A 26,997-nucleotide genomic window follows, 5' to 3' on the forward strand; every position below is an offset into this window, starting at 1 on the left:
CTTTTCGGGATAACGGCTGAACAGATGCAGCAGAGTGCAATGTTAATGCTGTTTAGATGAATACTGCTGCAGCATCAGGCGGCTCCAAACAGAACGTGCAAGTTGAGTATTATTTCTTACGTGTGGATAAATTTAATAGATGATAGTTTGCCAAATTATCGCCCTCCTTCATTCTTTTTCTCTTGCTCAAAGAACACAAAAACACTGGATAAAGAGTCACTTAACTGAGGATCAGTATTCCTGCTCATGCTGCAGCTATAGGACTGAAACAGGATGAATTAATATGGGGACAGAAGACTTGGTCCCCTGTCACCCCAGGCATAATGCAGTCTCAAGCATATCAGGGTGCCCCAGCTGTGACCATGAAGTCTTATCATTTTAGAGCCATGTAACACTTTCTCTGCGCTCCTTTTTCTGTTTCACACCAACTTCAATTCAAAAGCAATTCAAATGACACTTTATCCTTCCACAGTCACGATGTGGAAGTAGCAAAAATAAACCCCGTGTTCTTTAGGGCCACAGCGAGAAATCACACAGGTTTGCGTGCAGGGGACGAAATATAAAGAAAAGCTGTATTTTGTTTTCCTCACTTAGATGAGTAATGCTCTTGGTTGTTGGACCGTTTCCACACAGAGACACTGTTATTCAGAAAACGTAGGGGGAAAAAAACACCCTCCTTTGTCAGTACAGTAACAGTAGAGCAGAAGAAAGGACAGGGATCCTCGTAGTGAGTCACGTTTAATGATCACATAGGAAAAAACTACCCTGGTGAATGCGTCGTATTTTCTTAAGACCACTTTAAGACCTGTAGTGATCAGACAGATCCCGTCTTATTAAAAAAAAAAAAGATTTAAAAAAAAGACCCCCTTGTCTATAAGGTTGCGTTTCTTTCAAATGAGCTTTGCCCTTTTGTGTGTCAGGGATTAGAGTCAGCATTTGTAATGAAGACAAGTAGGGATCTAGGCTGATCATTTCCTCACTGAACAAAAGGTCACAGATCAATAATCCCTATTCAAGTTTAGAAACTGTGTTCATGTCGGCGGAACAGAGGTGGTAATCTGTTGGTAATCAGCAAAACAGCCACCTGTGCCATGCATGAAGGACACTCAACTGATAAGTATGGATAATATCATTAATATGTCATATTCACTAGAGGTGACACAGAAATGCAACAATACTGTACCCGATAATGCTTTGCCTGGCTATATACATAAGCCTAATGCACACATGAGTTAATGCTGTGCATTGAAGAAAAAATGCAAGGGTGGTTTCAAGATACAGAATTAAAATAAGGTTTGTGGATTAGATGCTACTGAGAAAATATCTATACAATCATTCAAAACTGAAATGCACCTTCAAGGTATTGGACACTTAAAATGTAAATTACATTTATACCACATTCACTTTCACCGACAAATATTTGCAAATTATTTCCACTGGTTGCAGACAGTCCTGTAATTAAACAAATCTAGCACAGTCATCATTTAACCCACAGAGCTATAATTGCCAACTTAACCACAGCTTCCAATAATCAATGTTAATTACTGTAAAGGTTGTCTTTTCACTGTCGTGTGATCTGTGTTTGTGAGACCGCTGCCTCTCTGTAATTCATTAATTTCCCGCACCTGTTTCAGGTTAAAGATTCTCCACTGAGAATTTAAAGCCGCGCCACCGTGAAAGAAGAATAGCCTCAGATGTTGACGCGCTGGGAGTTTTACTTAAAGCACCCTTTTCGTTTAATCCTCGCAGTTAATTCAACGTGTGACAGCACTTTGCGCTATATGCACGGTGCCTGCAAGCCATGGCAACAGGTCTGTTGAGACAGTGTCTGCAATTACACGACTAATTATAGCATCAGTTCAAGCTGCAGGTGAATAAGTGCCTGATGGTTTCGCTAAAGTGTGAAAAGCGCTCCTTCTAAATGGCAAATGGCAAGAGGTGCTGCTCGTTTGTGTCCTTAAACTGTCTGTAATCGCAGGTTAGAAGTGTGTCAAACTGAGTGATAAATAGAAATAGATAATCCTGGTCTGGAGCCACCTAGGCCACCAATACTCAGAGCCATCCACAAATGTTGGTAGAACATTAAGAGTTTGGAAACCAAACAACAAAATAGTTTTACATGGGGCATTGAGTGCATTAAATTCTAAGCAGAGCATCTCTTCTTCTGAGTAATGTAATGTTAAATGACATGCTCAATAGTTACAACCGCTCTCAACCAGATGCAGATGAAAGAGCAAAAAAAATCTTAGATTGCAGTGCCCCCTACAGGACAGTATAAGATATACATAAATCCCCCCCAAAAATAAAACCCACAAAAAATGACTGTGAGATTGAAATGGAGCACAATTATTGGATTTACTAAAAAGATGCTATGGTCCGGTCTCGAAGAAGAAAAAATACACTGAAAAGAAAGTGAGCTGACTGATGATTCACTTTTTGATGGAGGTTAGAGCAGACCCACGTTAGCTCTTAGATATTTAACAGACTGTATTATTCCAAGCAGCCAAGCTTCCTGTTTCTGTTTATGCCCCAGCACACACACACACACACACACACTTGATTCTCCACGCCAGAGCTGTCTATAAAGGTGTGTTTTGGCCTTGAGTCTGGAAGAACAAGATGTGATACCTATTCTGGAAGGTTTTATATTTCTCATATATTTCTCAGACACTCATCTCTGCTCTGCAACATTCAGGATTAAAATCTCTCTCCCACAAGAGCGCAGGGTAAAATCTAAAAAAAAAAAAAGAAAAAGGAATTTGAGATGTCTGCCTCCAGGGTCTGCTTGTGCTTCAACTCAAGAATACAGAGGCAATTTATGGCGGGTCTAACTTTTTCTACAGTATATAGCTTGAATTGAGCTCATTTCCATTTATAAGAATCCATTTACGGGAAATAAGGACAATTTCTTAGCTAGTCGTTTGAATGCAATCGGGAGCTGTAGACTGAACAATCAGAAGTGTTCCTTCTTTTTATGAATATTCAGTATATGTTTATGCAGATATGATTTCCGTGAAACAGCCAGAATGACAGAATACATTAGGAAAATAGCCTATCAAAGTATAATCAAATGTAATGCATGCGGACTGAATAAAATATGCATGACAAATTGGCTTTGGAGAACACAGAGCAGGCAGGTCCTCTGAACCTTAGCACAAAAGCTCATTGAAATTCCTTTCATTATGACTGTGGCACTACAGAGAAACAGAGAATGAGAGGGAGAGAAAGATGAGTATAATGATTTCTGATTACAGGGGCAGGAAAAGCCTTGCATCATATACTGGAATATCATTACACAGAATTATGAAATTTCCCTGCAGAAAAACAAAACAAAAACAAATCACCACACATGACGAGCATTTAGTCATTTTATTTACAATATTACTGTATCCTCAATGTCATCATTCCATCGTTCATCACTTAGCAAGTGCTATCCAAGCAGACATTTGTTTTCTTAAATATAAGCCTAATAATTTTAATTACTTCTCCCCATTACAAACGAAAAAGGCACGTAGACATGATAAGAATAGCATGGTCGACAAACACGTTAATACCACAAAATACAGTGGGAAAAAGAAGCATGATAAAGAGGAGATTAAACTGCAGGTTCTCTCTCATTATCTATAAAATCTTTATAAGTGAAGGTCAGAAGAAGGATTTTCTCCTGGAATCATTTTATTTCTTGACTAGTTTCATGACTAAAACGTTTAAAAAAAAAAAAAAAACTCATGCATGCAGAACCCTTACACTTTGTACAGCTGTAATACTTAATACGATATAAACACAAAAGTAGTTAACTTGTTTGCAAGCTTGTCCCCTCAATCACGCACTGTCAAAACACATATGATTCTCATTACGGAGCTTCCCGGTGTTTCCTAGAGTCATGAATGGCATTATGTCCAAACCAGGTTATTTTTAATGGCTTCAATGTTCTCTTTAAAGCTCATGGGTTGTTGTCGCAAGTAGTCTCTTCATCAATCTGCTGGAGAACAGTCACATCACATATGTGTTGGCTGGCCGGCTAAAAGAAAAAGAACGCCGACGTTACGCTTTATCGAAATCCAACAGCAATCCTCATGGCGATCGGCTCGATCAACTACTCACTTTTGAATCGCATGTAGCAGGAGTTACAGTAGAGCTGTTTGTTTCGTATCCTGACTTCAGCACCAGCTTCCGTTCCTCCAAGGTCAGACTTACAGTCGATGCACTGAAGGGAGAGGTAAAGATCTACTTAGCTGGTTTAAAAGCTAGAGCAAAGGAGGGGTGACCAGGATAGACAAAGCAAAGACCTTAATTGTGTCAACAATAACAACAACAAAAAAAAAACAAATGAAGAAGAATGACAATGAAAAGCCAAAGGATGGCACAGAGGAACTAAATTTAAATGTAGGAGACCAAAGTAAAAAGGCATAGACAAACTGAATAAATGAAATGATTAGTTCAGTTTGCAGATTTTGGCACAGAAAATCTACTTTGCTCAGCTGCAAAGGTGCAAGAATCATAATAATAATAATTATTATAATAAAACAAAGAAAAAGGTCAGGAGAGATCGGGTTAGTTTCTGAGGAGAAGGTTTTGGCGGCCGACGCTCTCTGCGGCCGACAGGAGCCCGACTCTCACCTTAAAACACCCCAAATGATAACAGAGCCCGAGGGACTCGATGATCATGGCTGCTCCCTTTCCCAGCGGGTTGTCACAGAACGTACAGATTTTCTTTCCACTCACTGACCTAGATTACAGAACGTACAGCTGTGGTTTAATAGCCAAGCACACACATACATGAAGCATGTATGAATAAACACACACACACACAAACAAAAAATGGTTATGCTGGTATACACTGGGGTTAGATCAATGTTGCATTTCTGCAAATGCATGTGGGATAACATGTATTTACCAACCACTCATGAAATGACAGCCCTTTAAAGACATTCTTGACACTTCATGATGGTTTAGAGACAAAAAGAAAAGAAATTTATGGCCAAGGACTTTATGATTCCACACACACCCTTCCCCATCCCAAGATATGTTTGAACACCTTTAGCACCACCTCAATAGGGGTTTCAAACCCAGTATACCAGTCCGTGATTAGAGGTAGCTTGCTGGGAGCCTTAAGCAAAGCGTCGTAGTAGATTTTACCTGCTCCGCTGCTGAAGGGTATCTGTCTCAGGAATGGGCTCTGGAGAGGTTGCAGGTGAAGAAAATGAGGGGGAAGGCGACTGCAGGTACCAAGGGGACGAGGGGGTCGCTGACCTGCCTCGGAGGGAGGTCAGGGAATAGGAGGATGGAAGAGTGGAAGACCCAGCCCGCCACGATCCTGATTTTCCACCGTAAGTGAAATCGCTACCGGCTAAGGCAGACTGAGGCCGAGAGTAGTTTTGGACATAAGAGTTGCTTCTGGTAGTCCATGATGAGCGCCGAGACTTGAAGTCCAAGTTGTCAAGAGACTCACCCCTGAAAAGCCAACCCAAGCCACACCCCCGTTAGCCGGTTAGTAGAGGCAAATAAAACTGTCTGGCTACCAACTGGCTTTACGTTGGAATATTCATGGCCCAATCAAATTTATTAAGCCAGTTTGTTAGCCAGACGAATTAAGTCAACAGGATATTAGTGAGTACACAAGGGCTGCCAACACCATCCCAGAAGAGACACTTTTAAACTGGGCCGACTGTACCTGCGCATGGACGGCATGTCTAGCTCCTTCTTGGTGGTGGCGCTGGTGGAGTTCTGGCGGATCCAGCTTCCGTCCGTCAGCAGTGGAGTCTTCTTCTTCATCTCGTTGAGGATCTGCTGCCGCTCAAGTTCGGCCTGCGTCGGGGACTGCTGACCCTTCTTGTCGCCGACTGCACTTCCCGTCACTGCACCCGGGGGAAGGGAGGGGAGATAAACGAATGTTTGGTAAAAGTTTCATGTGAAGTTAAAATCAGATCGCGACCGGTGGGAAAAATTGTGGGTGAAAAATGGGATGCAGCAAATGAGATCAAGGTGATTCATCAAACCGGAATTAAGTTATGGAGGAAAAAGTCTATTGACGTGAAAGAAATCACACTTTAATCAATGAGTAATTTGTTCTGCTGAGTGTAATTTTCTGGTTAGCTGAATGATTGATTTGACATTTGGATGGTCGGCTGCAAATCAAACAGCTGCAAGTTTTGATTTAGTGGAATGTCTTGAGTGACTGATCGGCTGATCATTATAGGAGCAGACTGATCCGCGCAGAGAGGCGACGTTTCGGGGGCAGAGCCCACCTCTCTCTGGTTCTCTGTATCTCATTGCATGGAGTATGTCTCTTCGCTCCAGCTCCAGCAGTGATGAAGCCCTCTGGAGTTGGAGTTCTCTGTTATGTGCAGTCCTCAACTGCTCTTCCAGCAGCCGCTGAGCCATGCCCCTCGGCTGCCCATACACACCTACAATGGTGTACAACCCACATATACGTGTGTGTGGAGACATTTACAAAGCAACCGCGTGAAGAGAAACACAGGCTTTTGCTGACATAACCGCAGCAAATGAAATGTTCTGGGTCCTGGTCACACACTCGGCTGAGACAAATAAAAAAGAAGCTGACCTTTCTGCTGAGGGTTGTCCTCTTCATCAAGCTGGGGGGATGATTTGGATTTTTCCCTGTCATAAAAAAGCATATAACAGCTTAATTCAAAGCATTCAATTCAAATAATGATCAGTAACACACTCCAACGTAAGCGGAACATAAGGACGGCCGGCGCACAGATGATGCGTTGACGTTGTATGAACAACTTTGGTTATAAAACCTGTTTAATTGCATAAGGTTTTCCAGGGAATCATTTGCCTTTTCTATGAAAAACAACACATAAAAAAGCATTTTCATGTCACAACCCATAGTAAAACCCAATTTTGCCCAAAGGTTATAAAGGGAAAGCCTGATTGCAGAGCAATCACATGTAGTTCCCATCTCAGCTGGAGACCTGAGACGACCTATTTAAAAACGGTTTGAACGACGTGGTTCGAATGGTTCCAGAGAAAGGATCCATTTACTGTCTGTAGTAAAGATGCGCCACTTTTGATTTGTACTAAAATGTGGCGGTGAGCGGGGTGGGTGGTTGTTAGCACTTTCCGGCTATAGTAACTCAAACTCAGACACGCTTGTTTGTTAGTGTTTTGGCAGATGCAGGGATGCCGGTTTGGCACGTACGCTACAGTTCCTGTAAGAACAAACTGTCTTGCCAAGACGTTTACTGGTGCAGAAATGAAGACTGCATGAAGAACATAGAGAAATTTACAGATGAGAATACAGAACGGCTAGACTGAAAAGCTCTTAGTAATACAGGAGCTGATGCAATCATCAAGACTTTGAGTCCTCCTATTGAGTATTTGTAATAATTGGTACGCTTTAATGTAGTTATAGACAGCCATGGTATGTGCTGTCTTTTTATACCAAAGTCTACACTTATCGTTTCCCACAAAAACAAAAAATAGTGTATAACAATTTATGTGCATACAGATTCAATATACAGCTAAATAAGGGGACTTGAAATGCAATCTGAAACTCCATATTAAAACGTAAGGCATTGGTGTTACATTTTGTTCAGAATAGAATAGAAAACCTTTATTTGTCCCACAATGGGGAAATTGAGAAATATAAGAAGTATGAGTAAGTAGCATAAAGAGTAAGCGATGTAAGAACAGGTTATTAATGTGAGTGGCTGCAGCTCAGTAGAGCGGCTGCTGGCGCATTTTGACGGACACACGCATGCACGCTCTCTGTTGTACTAACCTGTCTGTAAAGGACAGTGAAGGCTGGAAATTGGCAAAGCCATGGGAGCCACCAGGCCTTTTGTGATGATGGGTTGTGTGTACAGAGAGGTGGAGCGATGGTTACGGCACAAAGGAGGACAAAGCACATGCAAACAAGTTAGTTGCACTTATATTAATGCACAGGCAGTAAAGCGGATTAAATGATGTACTATCAGCACAGTGGTGAGACTTGGAATACAGAAGCCATGTGAGTTATAGTGTTAGTAGTCAGATAGGACAAGGAGAGCTGTGGCTCTACTGACCACTGCGGCTGCGCCTGCATGGAGGCTCTCTCCTCTCTGAGCTGCTGCTCTGCAGCTTCCTTCTTCCTCCTCTCCTCCTCCCACTCGTCCTCCCTCTTCTTTTGCAATTTCAGCTCCTCCGCCAGCCGCTTCCTCCTCTCCTCTTCCTCCTGCCGTTCTCTCCGCTTCCTCTCCTCCTGGAGACGCTGCAGGTCTCTCTCCTCCTCTTCCCTCTTCCTCTTCTCCTCCGCCTGCCTTTGGCGCTCCTGCTCCACCTTCCTCTTTCTCTCCTCCTCTTCCCACTGAAAGGTCACGGGCAGGCTCACCGGAGACAGGGGTGAGCGTGGGCTGACGCTGTGGTTGTACACCTGCAGGTTCTGAGGCTGCCAGCGAGAACAAGTGACAGAAAAGAGGAAGCGTTCGAACGCATGAAGACGTTGAGTAATTTTAATCTTCACTGACATCCAGGAGAAACTGTGAAGAAACTCGTCATATCCTCTGAGCTAACAACAAAAAAACTAACTGTTTTGAAAGAATAATCAGAGGGGAGTTTTTGTTGCAAAACTTGGAGCTGGGAATGTTTTTACCATTTCAGGAAATTTAAATCTAGTCACACGTACATGTCCAGTCCTGACTAAAGACTGCTCTGCTTTCGCTTTCATTATGACCTTTAAATAAAGCTGATCTGCGTTTTAAAAGTTCAAAAAGTTAAGAGTGCATGCCCACATGAATGTTGCATAATTAAAGAAATTCAGATCAACAGTATTATTAAAGCTCTTGTGACACATTTGGATAGATCAGCACTGTGAGTCATGACCTATTGCTACCTTTTAATGCTTTCCACCTGATGTTTCAGGGCATAATTTATACAAATGAAAGTATGTGTGTCACCTGGTCTTGGTTCCCGGTGACAATCTCCTGCTGGTCCTTGAGCCACTCTTCCTTCAGTTTCTCCTGATCGCGCTTATATTTCTCCTGGAAAAAAGAAGGGAGATGTAAAACAAAAAAACATCATTAAATGCTCTAAAAACAAACATATACAACACACGTCTCTTTGAGGCGTTGCTAATTAAATGTACACCGTATTGGACCATGCAGAGGTAAATAATAAGTGATACACTGAATAGACTCACTTGCTGTAATATTTTGCTTCAGATCATTATGAGCTCACCTACATGTTATCTAACCATTCTGAAAATCCTAGGTAAGCTTGCCCAGGGCAGGAAGTCTCCCTGGCAGCGAAACCAGGCTGTTTATCCAACAGGGAACAAGACTGGAGGAGTTAACAAGCCTTCCCGGCGAGATCAGTGCGCTGCTCAGCCACCTTTGATCTCCATCCAGAAATAGGCCCCCGGAAGAATGTTTTACATTTAAGTTGGATACTCGACAGATACTTTATTTTCAGCAGCCGTCTAAAATGTTCAGTTTTGAGGAGCAGGCGCCACTGAGGACTTCCTGGCCTGTCAGCGCTCCGCAGCTGCTCTCGTTGTCAGACAAGACACGAAACAGATTGGATGGCAGGTTGTTGTGTATTTTCTGGTTTATTCCCTCCTTTGTTGTACACCACATATTACACAAGTTGTGTATGTTCAGTAGACATTAAAATATGGTGGAATTAGAAATACTCTATTGGCGTTGAAGATGATGGAAATGAGCTTTTTCTTCTCTCTATTTTCATCCTATTTTCTTATTTAACTCCTGGATTATGGGTTAAAATCTTTTATAAGTTAATAAATATTAGTTTTAGCTAATTAGATTAGATTCAACTTCATTGTCTTTATACATGTACATGTACAGAACAACAAAATGCAGCAATTTAGTATCTGTATATTTTAAAATAACATTACTAATATAAATGATCATTTCCTTTCAGTACCTGTAGGAGGCGTTCTTGTTCCTTTTGCCATTGCTCTTGCCTTCTGCGCTCCTCCTCTATGTCCAAAGACCAGCGGTTGGTAGACAGAGTGATTGCAGGAACAGGTATCTGGAGATGGAGGAAACAGTCAGACAAATTGCAGAAAACATACATATGTTATGGCTCATTTCTTCTAATTAACTACACTAATATGAGGTTCATTTTAAGTTATTTCCTTATCTTTCCACCAGGTACTCACATCTGGCATTGCAGACTCTGGTCCTCCTAGGAAAGAAAAAAAAACAAATCATTCAGTCAGTTCTTCCAACATGCACAGACAAAGCCATGAAGCATGTACGAGTAAACATACGAGTTAATCCCGAAGCCACATACCACATCAACGCAAGGTTGACACACTAATTTAAGCTTCAACTTGATTTTTAAGTCAAGCGCTACTTCACTATTGAAAGTGACATTTCAAACCACATCAGTAACTGATGTTTTCAACAAGCCTCGGAGCAAGCACAGGTCAAAATTCACCAACTCTGGCTTATTGATTCTCTCATTTCAAGATCGGCCACTTGTTGACATTTACATCGGATGCCGGGCCAATAGTCATGAACGGGGGAAAACCAATAAACTGACTGCGAGCGCATGATCAAACAGCCACACACGTCAGCAGCAGCACGCACTGAAGCACAACACAAGCGCGGAGGAGCAGGAGCGGCAGGCCTCAAAACGTGCATGCTAGGAATTCTTTTAGCTTCACATGCGGCCAAGTGAAAAGTGCAACCATGTGTCGAAGCCTGGACACCACTCAAAAACACCACAAACACAATGGGATTCAAGGATTTATATTCGTGGTGGGTACGCCGGGATAGCTTCTGACATGCTGCCCAGATATTTGAGCTGAATATGCAAAAATTATTTTAACATTCTCTTTTCACTTTTCTTATTTTTTGAGGTTGTGCTAAGAAAAGTGGCTCGGGAGGTTTGTAGCGAGAGCCTCCCTTAACGTTCAACAAAGTTTTTGCCAAACTTTCTTGGTTTGGACAGCATGTCTGCCTCCCGAATTTGCACCAAGGAAGGTGAATATGGCATTGCACACTCGACCCTGTTTACCACAGAGGAAGACCAGCGCACTGACACTGGACGCTGAGCCACCTGAAGGAGGGAAGTGGCACAGCACGAGGGTTAAGCATCGGCACCAGACAGGAGAAAGCCCCACAAGAAAAACAAACAAAAAAAAAAGAGCGCCATGAAGGAATCCATTTTAATCCTGACAGCTCGGTATGAATTGACAAACATTTATCAACTGAACACGAGGTTCAACATGAAAACATGCAGAGTTGAGGAATTCAGAGAGAGAGAGAGAGAAGCGCAGAGAAACCAGCCACCAGATTACACAGAAGTCGTCATTATTATTGAGCATCGCTTCAGTTCTTTTATGTCTTTACCTTGTTCAAAAAACTCTGACCTCCGTTTTAAGTTTTTCAAAGACAAGGGCTCTGACTCTACATGGGAGATGAGAAACAGAACACAGTGAGGCACAGCAGGAGAGTGAAACCCTTACATTTTGTTCATTAATAACACATGTATAGTATATGCTGCTTACATCACCTCATTAAAGTATCTTAAGTAGATTTGTTCCTCCTCCCCCCCAAACTAAATCAACAACCTGACACTCCCCACTGATGTGTTTTTCTATTCAGTGCAGAAACAATCACTGGAATCGGCTTCGTGACCTTTCTCACTGTTTGCTCTGCTCCTACCTTTGTTCCTCATGGTCACCGGCTCCTCTCGGAAACCTCCATTAACTCCGTTTGCAGCCACTTCCTGCAGGGAGACGCGACAGGGTGTACACTCATTAAAAAAAAAAAGGCCCTGGGCGGGGCAACAATACAGGAATAAAAACTTATCAAACCCGAGTCAAGCTGGGTGATTCTGGGTCACTTACGAAAGCCGGGCGAGCCGGGGTCTCTTTGGGTGACAGCGTTTCGGTGGAGGTGAGTGAAGTGAAATCCAGGCTGGACTTGACATTGTTTGTTTCAGGTGAACCTAGAAGTATCGGATGATCCGTACTGGTCAGATTGATGGTCTTATGGATTTTAAATGGCAGGGAAGGTTGATCTCTGTCCCAGTCTGCATGCAGACAATGCAACGGCAATAAATGGAATGTGTACAAAAGGATTTATATAGACGACACCGTGAAGCAGGGGACAAGGGTGTTGTTATGGTATTATAATAGAGAGCAGCAGGGAGTGACAGAGAAACCTCCTTCCCCAGCCATGCAGCCCATTAAAGCCTCAATAAACCCAAAGAGTTTTTTCTAACCGGCTAAAACCACTGGGCTTCAGTGTGTGTTAGTTCAAGTGATCTGTGAGTTGTTCTAAGTTGACACTGATATTGCTGGAAAGAGTGAGCTTCTAAGTTGCACACCACATTAGTTGGACTGTGGAGCTGAGTTAGTACTCCTGAAGAAAAATACTGTAAATATAGAGTGAGAATACATGGAGAAGAAAAAGAAGAAATACACAGTAGAAACAAATAATAATAGTAATAATATATAAATATATAAACCAAAAACAGTCATCATTCACCAGGAGATTAAAATATATATATATATATATAAATAAATTACAGATGCTTTATCATTTAGCTGTCATGAGATCATTCACGGATGGCTTCACAATAGTTACGGACCAATTTAAAGTGTCAAAACTGTTTAGCAGCGCGAGCGGCATGAGCAGCGCTGTCAGTTCAGGAATGTGTAACCCTTAAAGTGTTTCAATCGCCGCCGTCTCTCTCACTCTCAACAAAACAACAAGGCGCACGCAGCGTTCAGGCGACTCACTGTTCTGGCCATGACGGCGCACATCCATAACCAGGCCGCCCTCTTGCAGAGCCTCCTCCATGCGGGTCTTCCACTCTGTGTAGCTCATTTTTGCCACCTGGTGCCCGTTCACCGTCAGCACCTCGTCTCCAGTCTGGAGCTTGCACATCTCGGCCTGGCTGCCTGCAGGAGACAGGGATCGGGGTTGTTAAAAGAGGAGAGTTTACAGCAGATGATTAAGAGCGATGCCTCTTTTTAAGACTGGGATTGTTTGACGCATTTATAAACATTAACAAGCGTTACCCATATGAAGAAAAGGACAAATTTAATTAAACCTGGCAAGTAACCGGCTCAGATGACTAATTCAGTATCAGGATAATGGATTACGACTTGTACATTACTAAAATACGTGACATACTGTGATGTGCAGGTGGGGAATCTCAGTAGAAAGAGAGGCCCAGGCCCAGGCCCTGCAGATATGACCCACATAGAAGCTGCCCTACATAGGTCTGGCATCACCACTGCATTGGACCCAAAAACCTGCTGACAACTAACCAGCAGGACCTGACAGTAAAAACCAGAGCACTGGTTTCCCGTATAACCGAAAACCTGAGCAGTCAGGTTTAGTTAGAGTGAGATGCCGAGAACTGGAAAGTTAAAGTCTGGCGGATTTGCACACATTATGTCGAATAAAGCTCTGCCAGCGCGACCGCCTTTGTTTTGAGGCTGATTCTCTCCTAACGTCTTTACCTGGCTGGATGGATGTGACGCGAGCTCCTGTTGAATCCCAATCTGCCTGGAAGCCAAAGTCTCTGCTGCTGTTTGGCTTCTGGTTCAGGCTGATCCTCATCTCACAGCTGTTCTCCTACAAACCAAACAACAACAACAACACAGGTGAGTGAAGATCCCATGCACAAATGTGGGCTGACTTGTGTATAGTATACACAGGCCTGCTTTGGCAAGAAAGCCTCGTATAAATTATTTAAACCTGGTGATTAAATGCCAACCTGTTGCTATACTGTAGTTTCTCCATTACAATTATTTTCTACATGACAAAATAGGCTAAAACTCACATTTGCTGTAATTATGATTTAGGTTTCGCAGATTATTTACAGAAAACTAAAAAAAGTTCACATTAGAAACACAGAATCAAGAAATTTGAGTACCTGGCTGGTTTCTTTGGCTGGAACGGGGCTGATGGGAGCTGCACTCTTGACGTGAGGAGGGACAGGTGAGACGCTCTGGACAGGGGTGATGCTCTTTGCTGGAGTCTCTTCCTCCTCCTCCTCCTCTTCTTCTTCTTCGCTGCTGTGTGCTGAGCTAGAGTGAGCTTCGTCCTCAGAGGTCATGAACTGGTGGTATCGGCTCGGCACCGATGTCTTCTTAGAAACCTCAACGTTGCCGTTGACGCGATTCTGGGTGTTGTCCATCTGTTTCGGGGGTGAATGCAACATTGTCACTGAGGGAATTTAAGTGCACTTTTATAACACAGGGCTGTTGATTAATTGTTCCCCCATGATCAACAGTATTTACTTATTATTTACTCGTTTAGCCAGTGGTAAACACCCGCTGTCTTATCCTGCCATTGTGTCACACTGTTAGTTTGTGTTTCAAACTACATAATACTCACTGAAAAGGGTCGAGGAAGAGAGGTGATACGGGAGGTTTGGGCCACGAAGGGCCTTGGCGTGACAACTGAGGTTAGACGCAGGCTATCCGATCTCTGGTAGCTCCTGGGGAGGGAGGCGGAAACCTGAGACACCCCGGGAGGCTTGGGTTCCATTGAGCTGAGCTGTGGTTGTTGTTTGTGCAGGGAGCTAAGGGAGGGGGCCTCCACCTTCGTCTGTGCGCCCCACAATGGGCGCTGCGGCTCGGGCACCTTTTGTACGAAGCTCGGAGTGGAGACGAGAGTCGTGGGCTCGTCTTTCTTGGCTGTGCTGGTGAGATCTAAGAACGAAGTCCTCTTCAAAGGTTCGGGTGCTGGAGAGCTGTTGGGAGCGCCACGGCTGGCTGGAGTGATGGCGGATGGAGATTTGGGACCGTCTGCGACGTCAAGTCTCCGTGTGGTGGGGGGCGAAGCGGCCCTTCCAGGAGCCTCAGGAGCAGCGAGAGGTTCTTCCTCTTTAGAAGAGGGCTTAGAGGACTCCAAGGAGAGGGAAGGAGTGTCAATAGTGTAGGCTCTGGGCTGGAGGGTCCTGGTACGCGGGGTAACAACAGGTCTCTCAAATACGTCCTCGGTGTCGTCAGAGTAAGAGAGAGATGAAAGGCGACTCCCAATGCTGTTCCTTCCCTTATTTTCTCTGAGGACCAAAAACAGGAGGAGATGTTTGATGAGAATGAGAAGGAAGGTTATTGATACAAATAGAAATGAAGATGAATGGAGGGGGTAATGGGTGACAAGGAGAGGGGTGGAAAGCAGAACACAGGTTGAAAAGATGGGGGCAGTGAGATGTGGGGCAAACAAACGGAGGCAGTTCTGTAAGCCGTGATTAAATTACACTTTCACACTGAACGAAGGCTCCTCATTCACTCCTGTATCATACACTTTTTTTTTTTTATTACCTTAGCGAAGGATCCCCTTCGGAGTGTTAAAAGGGCGCACAAGAGGAATAAAGTGAGTGCGTGTGTTCCTTTTTTAAATTTTTTTTTTCAGACTTAAATCTACCACTGACACAATGCGAAGAACCAGGCGTGGTTTTCCTTACCTGTCCTCCTGGATCTCCCTGAAGGTCTTGGACTTTCTGTTGCCGCCGTACGTAATCTCCTCTATCTTCTCCCTTTCCTCTTTCTTCTTCACTATGTCAGAGTTGACACTCCGGCGCCGGTTTTTCCATTTGTTAAGGTCCTGCAGCGAAAGCCAACCCGCATCACCTCATGCACCATATCCTGTCCTAACAATTCAGCTTAAAAAAAAAACACAGACCGGCTGCGTTGCCTAGAATACGTGCACAACTGAAGGGGGTGAAGTTGAGAAGGAGAGAGACGGACAAAAAAAAAAAGGAAAAAAAAGAGAAAGCGCTACATTTGAAGGTGTTCTATTTGTGTGCTTTAGGCTCCTCCCGGCTCACTTCCCCTGTGTATTGGGGACTGTGTGACCTAAATGCTGCTTTAAGATTCTATTCTGATGCTATTACACTAATCGGACAATCAAACCGTTATTAGCCAGTTATTAATAAGAGAATAACTTTATACTAGTATTTGATTTCTATAGCTTAAACCCAGCGTGTGTACTAAATATGATTGATTTTACTGCAAAACTATTTTCAGACTATTTCATATAGATTACACCCTCTTATTTTCACCCTATGATCTCAACCTGACATCATCCATCTAGATTACATAATTTCCTTTTAATTCTATTATTAGGATTTACAGCTTGTGGTGATTCTTGCCAACTCTGTCACTTTGAAATGAGGACAGCTCGTAGCCAGAGGGCAGTGCTGCTCCAATCAGAGCCTGCCTCTGTCTCCCGTCTTCAATCTAAGCAGCTCTTTTTTCGCCCCGTGGTCGTCCGCCACCCCGCAACACCTGCGATAGATAGATCATGTGCTTTCACTTCGACCTTATCTGTCCGGGAACCAGACGTCTCTCCTCTTCCCTACTCTCCACGTCTTGATTTATGAACCGAAATAAATAAATAAATAAAATAAATGAAAAACAGTGGGAGGTAGGTAGACATCAGATATACTCACATCCTGCCACTTATCCTCACTTTCCTTAACCTGCTCGCGAAACTTCTGCAGCTCCTCATAGCGAATCTTCCGGGCGATGGCGGGGTCGACGTTGATATCTCCCGTTGATTTACTCCTGTGAAGGAAAAATGCGGAAAGCGCAGAAGATTAAAGGAAACAAAACATCAGTGAAAACTCAAGTAAACTCCACTCTACACCACCTATCCACATGTAACTGGCGTTGACGCTGAAAATAAACGCCGTTACATCGTTGCTGAGAAGAGTTAGTTTGCACACAGCACACAGGTCGACCACAAAAAACTGTGATGTGAACCAGCTCAGCGGGTTAGTAAAACACACTTTCACCAGTTCATGCAAAAAAAAAAGCGAAGCTCACAGTCTATCTTTTTTCACTTACCTGGTTAGCACATGCGTCTGCTCGCTTAGACAACTGCCCGTTCATAACTCTCGCTGGGACACACTGAGGTTTTGCTGAGGTAGATGACCCAGCATATTGCTGTTATATAAAGACTTTCACTCTGATGCTTTGTCAATAGAGCTTTGTGAAGCAGAGCGACCCACCGACCCCACCTCACCCTGAACTTGGCCCTGCGCCATACAATACTCAATGTTGTGTGTCAGCATTTAGCAGCTAGAGAGTGAAAACAGCAGCACAAAAGCAGGGAGGGGGGGTAGCAGGGTGTGACTGTAAGAGGGCAGAACAAATGCAAACGTGCCGCATTCTTGGGAGCCCATATCAACTCACCCGTCGATACTCTCTTGCGTGGGTTGCTGTCTAGGAGACCGGAGAGAACCACAAACAACAAAGTCACATTTCTGCAGACTGTCCTTTGACACTGACTCAACTTTCGCACCAGTTAATCCACAGGTGATGGGCCTTGAATGTGCATGAAAGCAACAGAACGCAACTCTGCTCGTCTTCACTAGATTCTCTGAGGTTATTAAAGGCGAGGTAGCGGATCGCATTTCTTTACTGTGACATTTGACTGGGGAGGCGTGCAGACGTGTATCTTTCCCTAAACAATGCTGCCTTTCTGGAGACTCCAACGTGATGTCACTGGAAACATGACTTTACATATGGGAGTCAAGTAAATCCAGATGGGCCTGACTCAGGTTAAATGGTTGCTTTGTGTGTGCCTTTGTGCGTCTGGCCATGTGCAAACACTGAAGTGCAGATTTGTGTTCAAGTTACTATGGAGCCCACAAGCCACATCTTCTTTCAAGGCAGAGGGGAATTTCTATAGTCTTTCATGTCGGCACAGCAGACTGGACTACATTTAATCACACTGCTCAGAGCAGCCGGCGTGGTCAGAATGTTATGTTTGGATGTTTCTCAGGCTTGAACCTTTCCGCGCTCTCGTCCGGCTGTGCTCTGAGTTTTACACGTCGGTGCAAAATTCCTTTTGCTGGAGGGAAAAAGGTCTGTCGGGTCTGGTCCGTGTTGCTGTAAATATTACGCGAGGTCAGCAAATATCCACATTCAACCCAGTCCATCACAACACTGTGATCTTTTTTTCTCTCTCTTTATTGAGCATGAATATTTTTTTTAATCCATTCACAGGCAAAAACAAAACCAATGATGAAATAATGGATCTGTTTTGCAAATGCTTTATCAAATAATTTTGAATCTATGCAGATTTGTTCGTGAATCACACTTCAAAATACACAAAAGCAACTGGTTTATTGTGCAGTCTAGGCATCCACTCTGCATTTCAAATACCGTGTGTATGTCAACGAAAAATACAGCATATCTTTGTTGCACAGAAAACCATGCAGTACTAAATATCTTGACTTGAAACACTCTTTTTCAATTCTGAGGTAACAGCAAACGTTCAAAACAAGAAAATGTTCAGAGTTTTTCTTCAGCACAGTCCCTTCACTGTGGCTCAGGTGGAAATGCTGAATAGAGAAGGCACCAGTTAGTTTCAGAAAATGTCAACTGTGACTGTGAAGGCCCTCGAATCCTACAAATCCTAAGTCGGTCAAGTCACAAGCAGAAAATATTTAAAGGAAATTGTAAAGGAACAGTAGGCTCATAATAACAAGACAAAAATGGAAGAAAAAGTCAAAAGTGTCAAGAGACAGGCACTGATAAATCTATTTCTACAACTTCATCGCGACGAGCCTCTCCACCAGAAGCTTCTTCTTGTGTCTTAACTGACTAGCTTCCCTGATCGCCTGCCACCTCTGCAGGTCCTTTTCGCTACATGAAGAAGGCACAGAGGGAGTCATCTGACTGGCCGACGGGCTCCGACTCTTATCAGGACAAATTCCGATTTTCCGAATTAGCATGTCATCCGTTTTAGGGTGCGGCTCCTTCTCAACTTGATTCTGGTTAGCTGTTGCTGAGGCCGGAGTCAGGGGACATGGGGGGCAGAGGAGTCTGGCTTTGAGGTCGGGAGGCAGAGCCCATGGTTCCGGGATGGGCATGGGAGAGTAGTTGTCGGGGGCTCCTGAAAGCGGCCGTCGCTGCTGAGCCTGAAGGGTTTTCTCCCTCCGATACACCACATCGTCCTCCTCTATGTCGGGGTATTCAGTTTCCTCTGAGTCGTCGCGGCCATGCTGCTGGGTGACGATGTTGAGCTGCGGCTCAGACGTATAGAGTCGACGCTTAGCGGGAAGCTGACTCTTCATCATGGCGAGGTCTACGTTAGACTGGAAGGCCAGGGTTCGTCTGGCGAACATGTCATCGTTCTCCAAGTCAGGCAACATGCTTTCATAATCAAAAGGATCTGGGGGCTCCCGGGGGTCTTGGCGCCCCAGGAGTGGCCACTTCTCACATTTGACCAGTCTGGGACCTGAGGCGGGGTCCACGGGGGCAAACACCAGTGGGGGGGTCTCAAACAGAGGGAGCTGTATCTTGGGAAGCTGTGGGGGAGGTGAGTGTGGTAGGACATGAGGACTGCAGGGTGGGCAAAGGGAGAGAAAAGGACAGAGAAGTGATGAGTGCATGCATGCGAACTGGTTGAAAGAGCAAGAAAGGAGGAAAAGATACAACAGACAGCCGTGGGGTGACATTGGATGCAGACAGATGTCGATCAAATGTGGATTTCTTAATCACTCTGCTACAGTGAAATGAAACTGGGATGCTAGTTGTTATAAAAGGGTAAAGCAAAGCCTTGAATAGGCTGTAATAAAATTAGGATAACACTGACACAGCCTATTTCCCACTAAGGTCAATGCAAGCAAACTGCTTTATGGTCCACGTTAGGGCAGCTCCAGCAGCTCGACGACGTATTTAATCGTGAATATATTAGAAAGCAGCTTATAAGAAGCCCCAAGAGGAGCCAATTATAATTTCCCCCACTCGACCCGTAAGCTTTAAAACAATCCTGCATCGTCACAATCGTGCAGCTGTATCGACCTTTTCCCCACAACAAGGGTAGCATGAGCCGAGGCCTCGTGTGTGCGGGAGTGAGAGGGAGACGGGCCGGAGGGAGAGGGGGCAGAGGAGAGCCAAGGACTGATGTCACAGTCTGAGTCATCTGACGAAGAGCCCGACTTCTTGTGGCTACAGCCGAACGCAGCAGGATGGGTGGAGGGAGACAGGAAGGCGAGAGGGAAAAGGAAGCAGTGGCAGGAAAAGAGAAAGAAATATAAGTGGGAGGAATTTGAAATATACAGACAATTCATCGAACTTTAGGTTAGATTGGCATGCAGTTGTATAAGGATAGCAGAGTCAAGGTGAAACAAATGTGTGGAAGGGCTTTGTAGAGGGACATGTGTATGTGTTTGATCTCAAGCGTTGTCCTCACAAACCTGAAGCCTTGCATCTTCTTGTACCAGGGTCTCCTTTGAGAACCCAGTTTGATTTTCTGTATGTGAACGTCTTCCTCCGGCGTCCAGAACTTGGGTAAGAACTTGTTGTAAGCTACGTTACTTGCAGGCTGGGGTTTGAGGCCCATCTTGCGGGCATAGAGATCGTCTTGGACGGGGTCGGCATAGCCCACCTCATCGTCCTCGTCCTCGGAGTCGTCATACGTCTCCCTGAACAGGCTGCCAGTGGACACGAGCGGGCGGTGGTCGGCCCTCGTGGAGCTCTGCTGCGCAGGCAGCATCGCCGCGCTGACGACGTCGCTGCTGCTCAAGGAAGACAGCCAACCACACGTGTCAAAAGGACTTTTTTTGTTTTCCAGCAGCAGTGAAGCACACCAGTCACGCACGGAAACGAGCATATTCCATATTCCACAACAACCTCAAACAAGACCACACAAGGATTAGCAAACCAACGCAAACCCAAAACCAAACTGTATAAAAAAATGACCTGAAGAGTTGTATTGGCAACTCAAATCACACAGAATTCAAAACGAGCAAATGAAGACGTGCTGCAAAGGATATCTCAAAGCAACTCAAACAAGAATCAACCAACTGAAGAGCCTGAAGCAGTGTTAGAGGCAGCGGACGTCGACAAAAGATATTGCTCGTGGTTACGACCAACCATGCAAACTCAGGGTAAAAAAGAAGCATTCTCGTTTGCTCTCATCAGGCAGGCACATCAAAGTAGCACACTGTAGCTTCGTGTTATCTGACCTGTGGCAGGTCACGTTTTGCCGAGGGGCAACATTGGCAGTCATAGGGATCTTAGGCCAAGAGCCGCCTCCTCCTCCCCCAGCCTCCCGTCCCCCCGCCACGGGGCTAATGGGTACAGCGAAATTGGTGGGAGGAGCTGGAGAGGGGCTGTGGAAGCGTCTGCTGGCCAGGTCGTCCAGAACCAGATCTGGGTCAGGTCTGTCTGCGTCAGAGTCGCTGCCGCTTTCATACTCATAGGCCCACTGTTGAGAGGCCGCAGCAGGCAAGGCACTCTGGGAAACTTGACTGATGCCGTAGCAGTCGGGGGAAATCCTTGTTTCACTGAGGTTGTCAATCCGTGGCAAAAATGAGACACAACACCGTTGACCAGTCGCAGACAAACACAGTGATGAGAGGGGAGAAATGCAAAAACAGCCACCACGTAAACGTCACTTGCTGCACAAACCCGGGAATTTAGGTACTAAACCGTGCACTTCTACATCATATAAGAGGAATAATCCTCTTCAACAAGTAGCTGAGACGAGACACAGCACATTCAAACTCACGTGTTACGGTACCTGGTGAGTACGCTTTCGTCCTCGTAGGTGGGGTTGGCCCAGCTGCGCCGGCCGTCCTCGTTGCGCTCGGCCCGTTTCTTCCTCAGCGGAGCAGGCACATACCCTGAAGGTTTGTCTTTAGTGGGCAGGAACTGGTTAAACTGGGTGCTGGATTTGGGAGTGATGACTGCCGACCGGCGGTAAGAGAGAGAATCCTTGTTGTCAGACATCCTGAAGACGGAGTCGGCCTCGGTGTCACTGGAACAACCTGGACGGTGAAAGAGCACAGGGGAGAGCGTGAAGGTTTAAAGGACGAAAACGATGGAGGCAAGTGACAACGGAGAAGAGAGTAAGTGTGTCTTTTGTTCTGTAGAGGAAAAAACAGAGGGCTGCAGGATGGGAAAAGAAGGCCTCCTCATTTACAAGCTGGTGCGGACGGCTGAGGAATGTAACACTGACCGCCGTGTTGGAGGGAAGAACTGGCAAGACATCACTGGCCAACACTTCTCCCCCTCTAATACTACACAACCAGAGATGGGCTGTAACACTGATACGTCTCTCCTTTCTCGGAGTGTTTTTACTGAAAATATTCACCTTCAAAAGAACGCCACTAGATGGCAACAAGTGTTTGTTTTCACACATGGGAGTTAACTATCAGGCTCCAAAGCAACGTGCAATCCCTCCTTAAATATTTGAAGTTCTGAAGAGATGATGTGGATTATAAATATTTATGCACAGACACAATTTGAGAAAGTCTACACAAACCAACGATACCATACTCATAAGTGTGAGAGGCCTCCTGAAATAACATACAAAATATTCACAACGTGAATTAATACGCTGTGGGATCTCAAATGGTGTAGAAATGGCGTGAGAGCGTATGTGAAAGTAGAGTTCACCCTCGCTGCTGCCTTTGAGTGTGGCTTCAGATGAGATGCTGTGGGGTCGGGAGCCCAAAGAGTCCAAGCTGTCCAAGGAGTCGTCCCTCCTGTGTCCTCCTCCTTCTTCTCCTCCTCCGCCGCCGCTCAGATGGTAGAAGTCCTCTCGCTCCGAGTACCAGCTATCTCCGAAACCGCTGTCTCTGACGTTGCTACCTCTCTGGCTGGATGATTCCTGGAGAGTCTTTTCACACACAAACACGCAGAGTAACACATTGAGATAATAGGGCACTGATTACAACATTTATCTCGGCTGTGCGTGTGCGGTGAGATCTCCCAGGTAGATTGTGAAGTCATCGGGTCTCCCATTCACCGTAGACTTACTGTAAACATTACGCTCCTATAGCATCTGTAAGTGCTGACGCATTGGCGTAATTTAAAAGGAATAGCCTCATTCTCTCTGCTTTCTTCTTTGTCAAACTGCCATGATCCACACACGCTCGATGACCGTGTGTAGCGCGTGAAAACAACGGCTTTAAAAGCACACGAGAAAAACCCACTTCAACCAAACTGGCTGTAAACAAGAGAAAACTTGCCAGCCACTTTAAAAAAAGAAGATGATTTTCACATCTGTAATCTTCTGAATCCCTCCAGACAATACCAGTCCGCAAACACTAACCCTGCATCACTGAGCTCAGATTATTATGGCTTAACGTTCAAAACGTAATGCAGAAGATCTGTGTAGCCAGTTTCAGAACTATAGAGGCCTTGCACACCACCTATAAATCAAAGTTTCTTCAGGGAAGGAAGAAGCTATTTTCACGTACAAACTATGCATAGCGCTGTAAACAAGATTAAAATAGCTGAGTCGAGGGATCAGGTCATTTATGACTTAACGTAGCTTTGGTTTTAGTGGCCGGCCCCTCGGCCTATCGCAGTCATTCTTCGCCACATAGTCTACATACCGGGGAGGATACAGAAATGTGCTGTGCATTGGCTGTAAAAGAGGATTTCGGTCGGGCCTTTTCTCGGCTCCTTCAAGAAAATTTGTTTCACGACAGCACGAGTAAGACGGCCTAATGGGATGATTACCCAGTCGCAGGAATTTACCTTGTATAGCGCTGTGCCCAATAATCCTTCAAATGCTTTGAAATTTAAGTAAGGTCCATCATAGAAACGTTCACACTGAGCTCTTCTACCCAGCCAAAAAATGGTGATCAACACCTGGAGAGAAGAAAAAAAAAAGAAGAAACGTAACTACAGTATACACATCCCGTACCTGCCTGTAAAAGGCATTAAAACTAGACACAATACATCAGGTTATCTCTCTACCTTTACCCCCAGTGATAAATGTTCTGAGCAGTGTTACAGCAGGTGATAGTTGTAGCCCTGCTCTGACTGGCTCTTATCATCCAGTGCCATGCTCTTGTTTCCAGGCTCATCCAGAATACTCCCCTCTTTAGAGGTGTGTGTGTGCATTATTAGCTTGCACAGATAAAGATAACGCACTAAACATCACAACATCAAATTCCTACATGCCAGCGCTTTGGTTTTATGGCAGAAAAGAATTTTAACTGTTCTATGTGTGATAGCGTGCACCCAGCCGGGAATCTACCAGGATTGCACCATCAATACCTACTTTAATGTGACTGTATTTAAAAAGTATTTGTTTAACTAAAACCAATTTATGAAAAATGTGACAAAAGCAGTCACTAAAATGACTAAGACATTGTGTTAGTATTATTTTTTTTGCAGATGCAAATACATTGCAGCACTTTTATGTGAACTATTAGATCAGTCTGGGACTTAAAATGTTGACTACGTTTCACAGTGTGAACCTGTGTCTCCATTTCTGCACTGTACTCTTTTACCAGCACATTTAATTTAGAAACACATTTCCACAAAATGAATAAAATACCTGGAATAAAGGTGAATATCATTTCACGTCACATTAGCTACCATGTGATACGCAAAAAGTTTAGCAAGACTAAAGCAAAATAAAAGCATTGCTAATTTACTGATTAACTTTATTACCCATGCTTTTAAAATTATTACTGAATCACAGGCCAACAAATCTTATCTTTCAGAGGACACTCACATTTTTCAGCCTCCTGTTGGTCTCTTGATGCCTGCGCGAAAAGGAGCAGAGAACAGAGGTGTGTGTGTATGAGAGAAAAATAACAATAAAAGAACAGAGGGCATCGCTGTTGGGTCTGCGCGTTGGGCAGTGAAAGAGCTGGAAACTGAGAGCACAATCCAGACTACTGCCAGCCCTTCACTCACTCTCAAACAACAACACAAAAGAGGAAAACAAACTGAAAGCCATAAAGAAAAGTGCTGTGATTTTAAACACATCTGCGTGCCTAATTTTGAACAAATCCCACAATCAAGAAAGAGCTCAAATGCGAGAACATTTTGAGCCACTTTAAGGACACAAAGTGGTTCTTATTCTTTGATTTAAAATAACGATACATGTAATAACTGCTAATTTAGCAGCGGACAAGGCTCTGCTGTGGCAGAAACAAAGCTCCACACAGCTACCAAAGGTCGCGGAGAATTACAGTCATGTTTCTGGGAGTTGAAAGCTGACCTGACGGTCGTTAAATCACTTTTCCAGGAAAATGTCAGCTCCTGTGAACCTCCTGAGTCGACCTGCGAGGGTAATGTTATCGTTTTTTTTTTGATATGTACATTGTGTTCTCGTCACCTCAGAGGGCCCTAATGCCTATCTATAGATGTCAGTAAACAGCGACACAGTGCATTGAGTAACCTTAATGGTGACGGAGGGAAGATTTACAGTCCGCTTTACATCCCCTGAGCATGCTACACATTCCTGCTATCGTGTGGTAACACAATAGCCACACATGCCTTTCTCTCGCCTCATGCCCACGAGCACTTCTTGGTTTACCAACAGGCTCGTTCTCTGCGAGCAATGTAAGCAATAAACCTGCTGGGACTGTGGTGCATGTATGCCGAGGCGCCTCAGATGACTTCCTATCAGTCAGACATGTTCAAGTGTTTTGGGGGTGGAAACAAAGCAAGGAAAGCACAATTGTACCTCTTTAAGAACAGGGTCGATGCTTGGGACAATTTTATGTTACTAGTCTGCTACATTTCAGAGAGAGTTTATTGTGTTTAATAGATTTATCTGAGCACTGTGATTGTTTATAAGATTAAAGCTAGATTTACTGCATTGGACACACTGTACATCACGGTCCGGACATGCACTTCCCCACATAACTACACATCACGGTGAAGTGGTCATAAAAGTATTTTCTTGTTTATGTCTCTTGAGTGGCTGGAAAAACACAAGAAATTCCCTCTGCCGTGGTCAGTTCGACGGACATGCATCATCTACAGTGGCAGGGATTTCAGTGGAGCATTTATTAGCTCCAGCGCCAACATGGGCTGCAGCTACAGAACGACGCCGCCACACAACAGGGACACAAACGTAAATTCTCGGGCCTCCTATGTAGGTTATAACATATGTCTCACATCTATGAGAGTTACTTTTCTTCTAAAGGTATGAGATTTGAGAGATTTTCATTAAAATAACAGTGTGAGGACCAAAGAAATGGTTCAGTGAGCCATAAAATTAAAGACTGAATTCAATTGAACCGTGTATAGCAGAACTAAAGCTGTTTTTTCTGTCTGGGAATAAAAGGAGAAAACTTGTAAATCAGTACATTTTGCTTAACACACACAGCAGCGGACGAGTAACATAACTCATTTAGAGTCATGTTTTGTGGCCATCTGGTAAACATAATCCAGTATTCTCCCTGTGCTGCCTTGGCACGTGTAACTGTTTGGTCCTAAGTAGATACTGTTCAGTGGCTTTTCAGAGCTTTGTTGGTAGAAAATCACTGGCTGCTGTGGCTGGAAACATGCTGTAAGAACAGCAAGAGCGAACCAAAACCGCAACGCACACGACGGCTAAATAATGAACTGATCTGATATACTGTATTATAAAACAAAAATACTGATATTTATAGCATACCTATGCAAAAGATGTAAACACTTCTTCCACAGCCGATTAAGTGGATGGGAAGCAGATCAGCTTTCCCACCCGGATGCGTCATCGCACACCAGGGGTGTCCAACGCGATAACTCATCAAAGCTGAAAACTCAAATGGACATTTACCAGTTTGGCACTGTACGAATTTATGGGTCCAATAAAAGAGGCGGGAGAAAACAAATGCACTCCCTTGTGTGGCTTGGAACACAGTCACAAGGCCTAACATTATATAACGTTAGTCAGCTACAGAGAAAAAGGGAGTTCTATACCAACTACTAGCGTGCTACTTCTCATAATGCTCATTTATGGCTGGCGTTAATGGCTGAACAGAGGAGAAGATAAAACGGGGTGTTTTAAGGCTTTCACAGCCTCGGGACTTTGCTGTAGCCTCTCAGAATCAGCTGAGCACTCATATGATCGGAAGCTAGGAACGAATTCTCTGAAGTAGTATTCTAAGTTTAAATAACCAGTGTGACTGTTTTATGTATTTCCCCATGTGTAATGTCTTTTGTAATATGTAGTTGCATGTCCTTCTTAGTTTGATGTTTCCTTATTTCACATGTTAGAAAAAAAAAGAGAAGGAAGTACAATGGGATATCTCAGGGCTCATAAAATGACCGATTATGCAATATGGTGCATGTGATAT

General features: G+C 44.2%; 2 protein-coding genes across 13 annotated transcripts in view; both read right to left on the bottom strand.

Moving 5' to 3' along the window:
* Nucleotides 1-3,354: 3,354 nt before the first annotated feature.
* Nucleotides 3,355-26,997, bottom strand: part of LOC125017403 (LIM domain only protein 7-like) — a 42,705-nt gene continuing 19,062 nt past the window's right edge. The window contains exons 6-32 of one of the 12 annotated variants that reach the window (XM_047600473.1): nucleotides 24,435-24,465; nucleotides 23,447-23,560; nucleotides 22,358-22,580; nucleotides 21,480-21,726; nucleotides 17,138-17,167; nucleotides 16,393-16,507; nucleotides 15,406-15,545; nucleotides 14,331-15,000; nucleotides 13,867-14,130; nucleotides 13,451-13,565; nucleotides 12,722-12,883; nucleotides 11,825-12,009; nucleotides 11,640-11,703; nucleotides 11,325-11,381; nucleotides 10,990-11,031; nucleotides 10,127-10,152; nucleotides 9,889-9,996; nucleotides 8,904-8,987; nucleotides 8,034-8,395; nucleotides 7,751-7,807; nucleotides 6,566-6,621; nucleotides 6,249-6,407; nucleotides 5,675-5,858; nucleotides 5,140-5,454; nucleotides 4,621-4,729; nucleotides 4,105-4,207; nucleotides 3,355-4,021 (exon numbers count right to left, since the gene is read on the bottom strand). In XM_047600473.1, the coding sequence (XP_047456429.1) occupies nucleotides 3,999-4,021; nucleotides 4,105-4,207; nucleotides 4,621-4,729; nucleotides 5,140-5,454; nucleotides 5,675-5,858; nucleotides 6,249-6,407; nucleotides 6,566-6,621; nucleotides 7,751-7,807; nucleotides 8,034-8,395; nucleotides 8,904-8,987; nucleotides 9,889-9,996; nucleotides 10,127-10,152; nucleotides 10,990-11,031; nucleotides 11,325-11,381; nucleotides 11,640-11,703; nucleotides 11,825-12,009; nucleotides 12,722-12,883; nucleotides 13,451-13,565; nucleotides 13,867-14,130; nucleotides 14,331-15,000; nucleotides 15,406-15,545; nucleotides 16,393-16,507; nucleotides 17,138-17,167; nucleotides 21,480-21,726; nucleotides 22,358-22,580; nucleotides 23,447-23,560; nucleotides 24,435-24,465 (4,045 nt within the window). In that variant the 3' untranslated portion in view covers nucleotides 3,355-3,998. The remainder of the gene's footprint in view (nucleotides 4,022-4,104; nucleotides 4,208-4,620; nucleotides 4,730-5,139; nucleotides 5,455-5,674; nucleotides 5,859-6,248; nucleotides 6,408-6,565; nucleotides 6,622-7,750; nucleotides 7,808-8,033; nucleotides 8,396-8,903; nucleotides 8,988-9,888; nucleotides 9,997-10,126; nucleotides 10,153-10,989; nucleotides 11,032-11,324; nucleotides 11,382-11,639; nucleotides 11,704-11,824; nucleotides 12,010-12,721; nucleotides 12,884-13,450; nucleotides 13,566-13,866; nucleotides 14,131-14,330; nucleotides 15,001-15,405; nucleotides 15,546-16,392; nucleotides 16,508-17,137; nucleotides 17,168-21,479; nucleotides 21,727-22,357; nucleotides 22,581-23,446; nucleotides 23,561-24,434; nucleotides 24,466-26,997) is intronic. The other 11 variants (XM_047600479.1, XM_047600482.1, XM_047600477.1 and 8 more) reach the window with 11 other exon arrangements.
* On the bottom strand, nucleotides 18,055-20,168 carry LOC125017404 (LIM domain only protein 7-like). Its single transcript, XM_047600487.1, has 2 exons — nucleotides 19,757-20,168; nucleotides 18,055-19,294 (listed from the first exon to the last, which is right to left on the bottom strand). Exons 1-2 carry the CDS (start codon nucleotides 20,023-20,025, stop codon nucleotides 18,496-18,498), a joined length of 1,068 nt encoding a protein of 355 aa, XP_047456443.1. The 5' UTR covers nucleotides 20,026-20,168; the 3' UTR covers nucleotides 18,055-18,495.

Source organism: Mugil cephalus, chromosome 12, assembly GCF_022458985.1.
Source record: "Mugil cephalus isolate CIBA_MC_2020 chromosome 12, CIBA_Mcephalus_1.1, whole genome shotgun sequence".
Classification (NCBI taxonomy): Eukaryota; Metazoa; Chordata; class Actinopteri; order Mugiliformes; family Mugilidae; genus Mugil; species Mugil cephalus.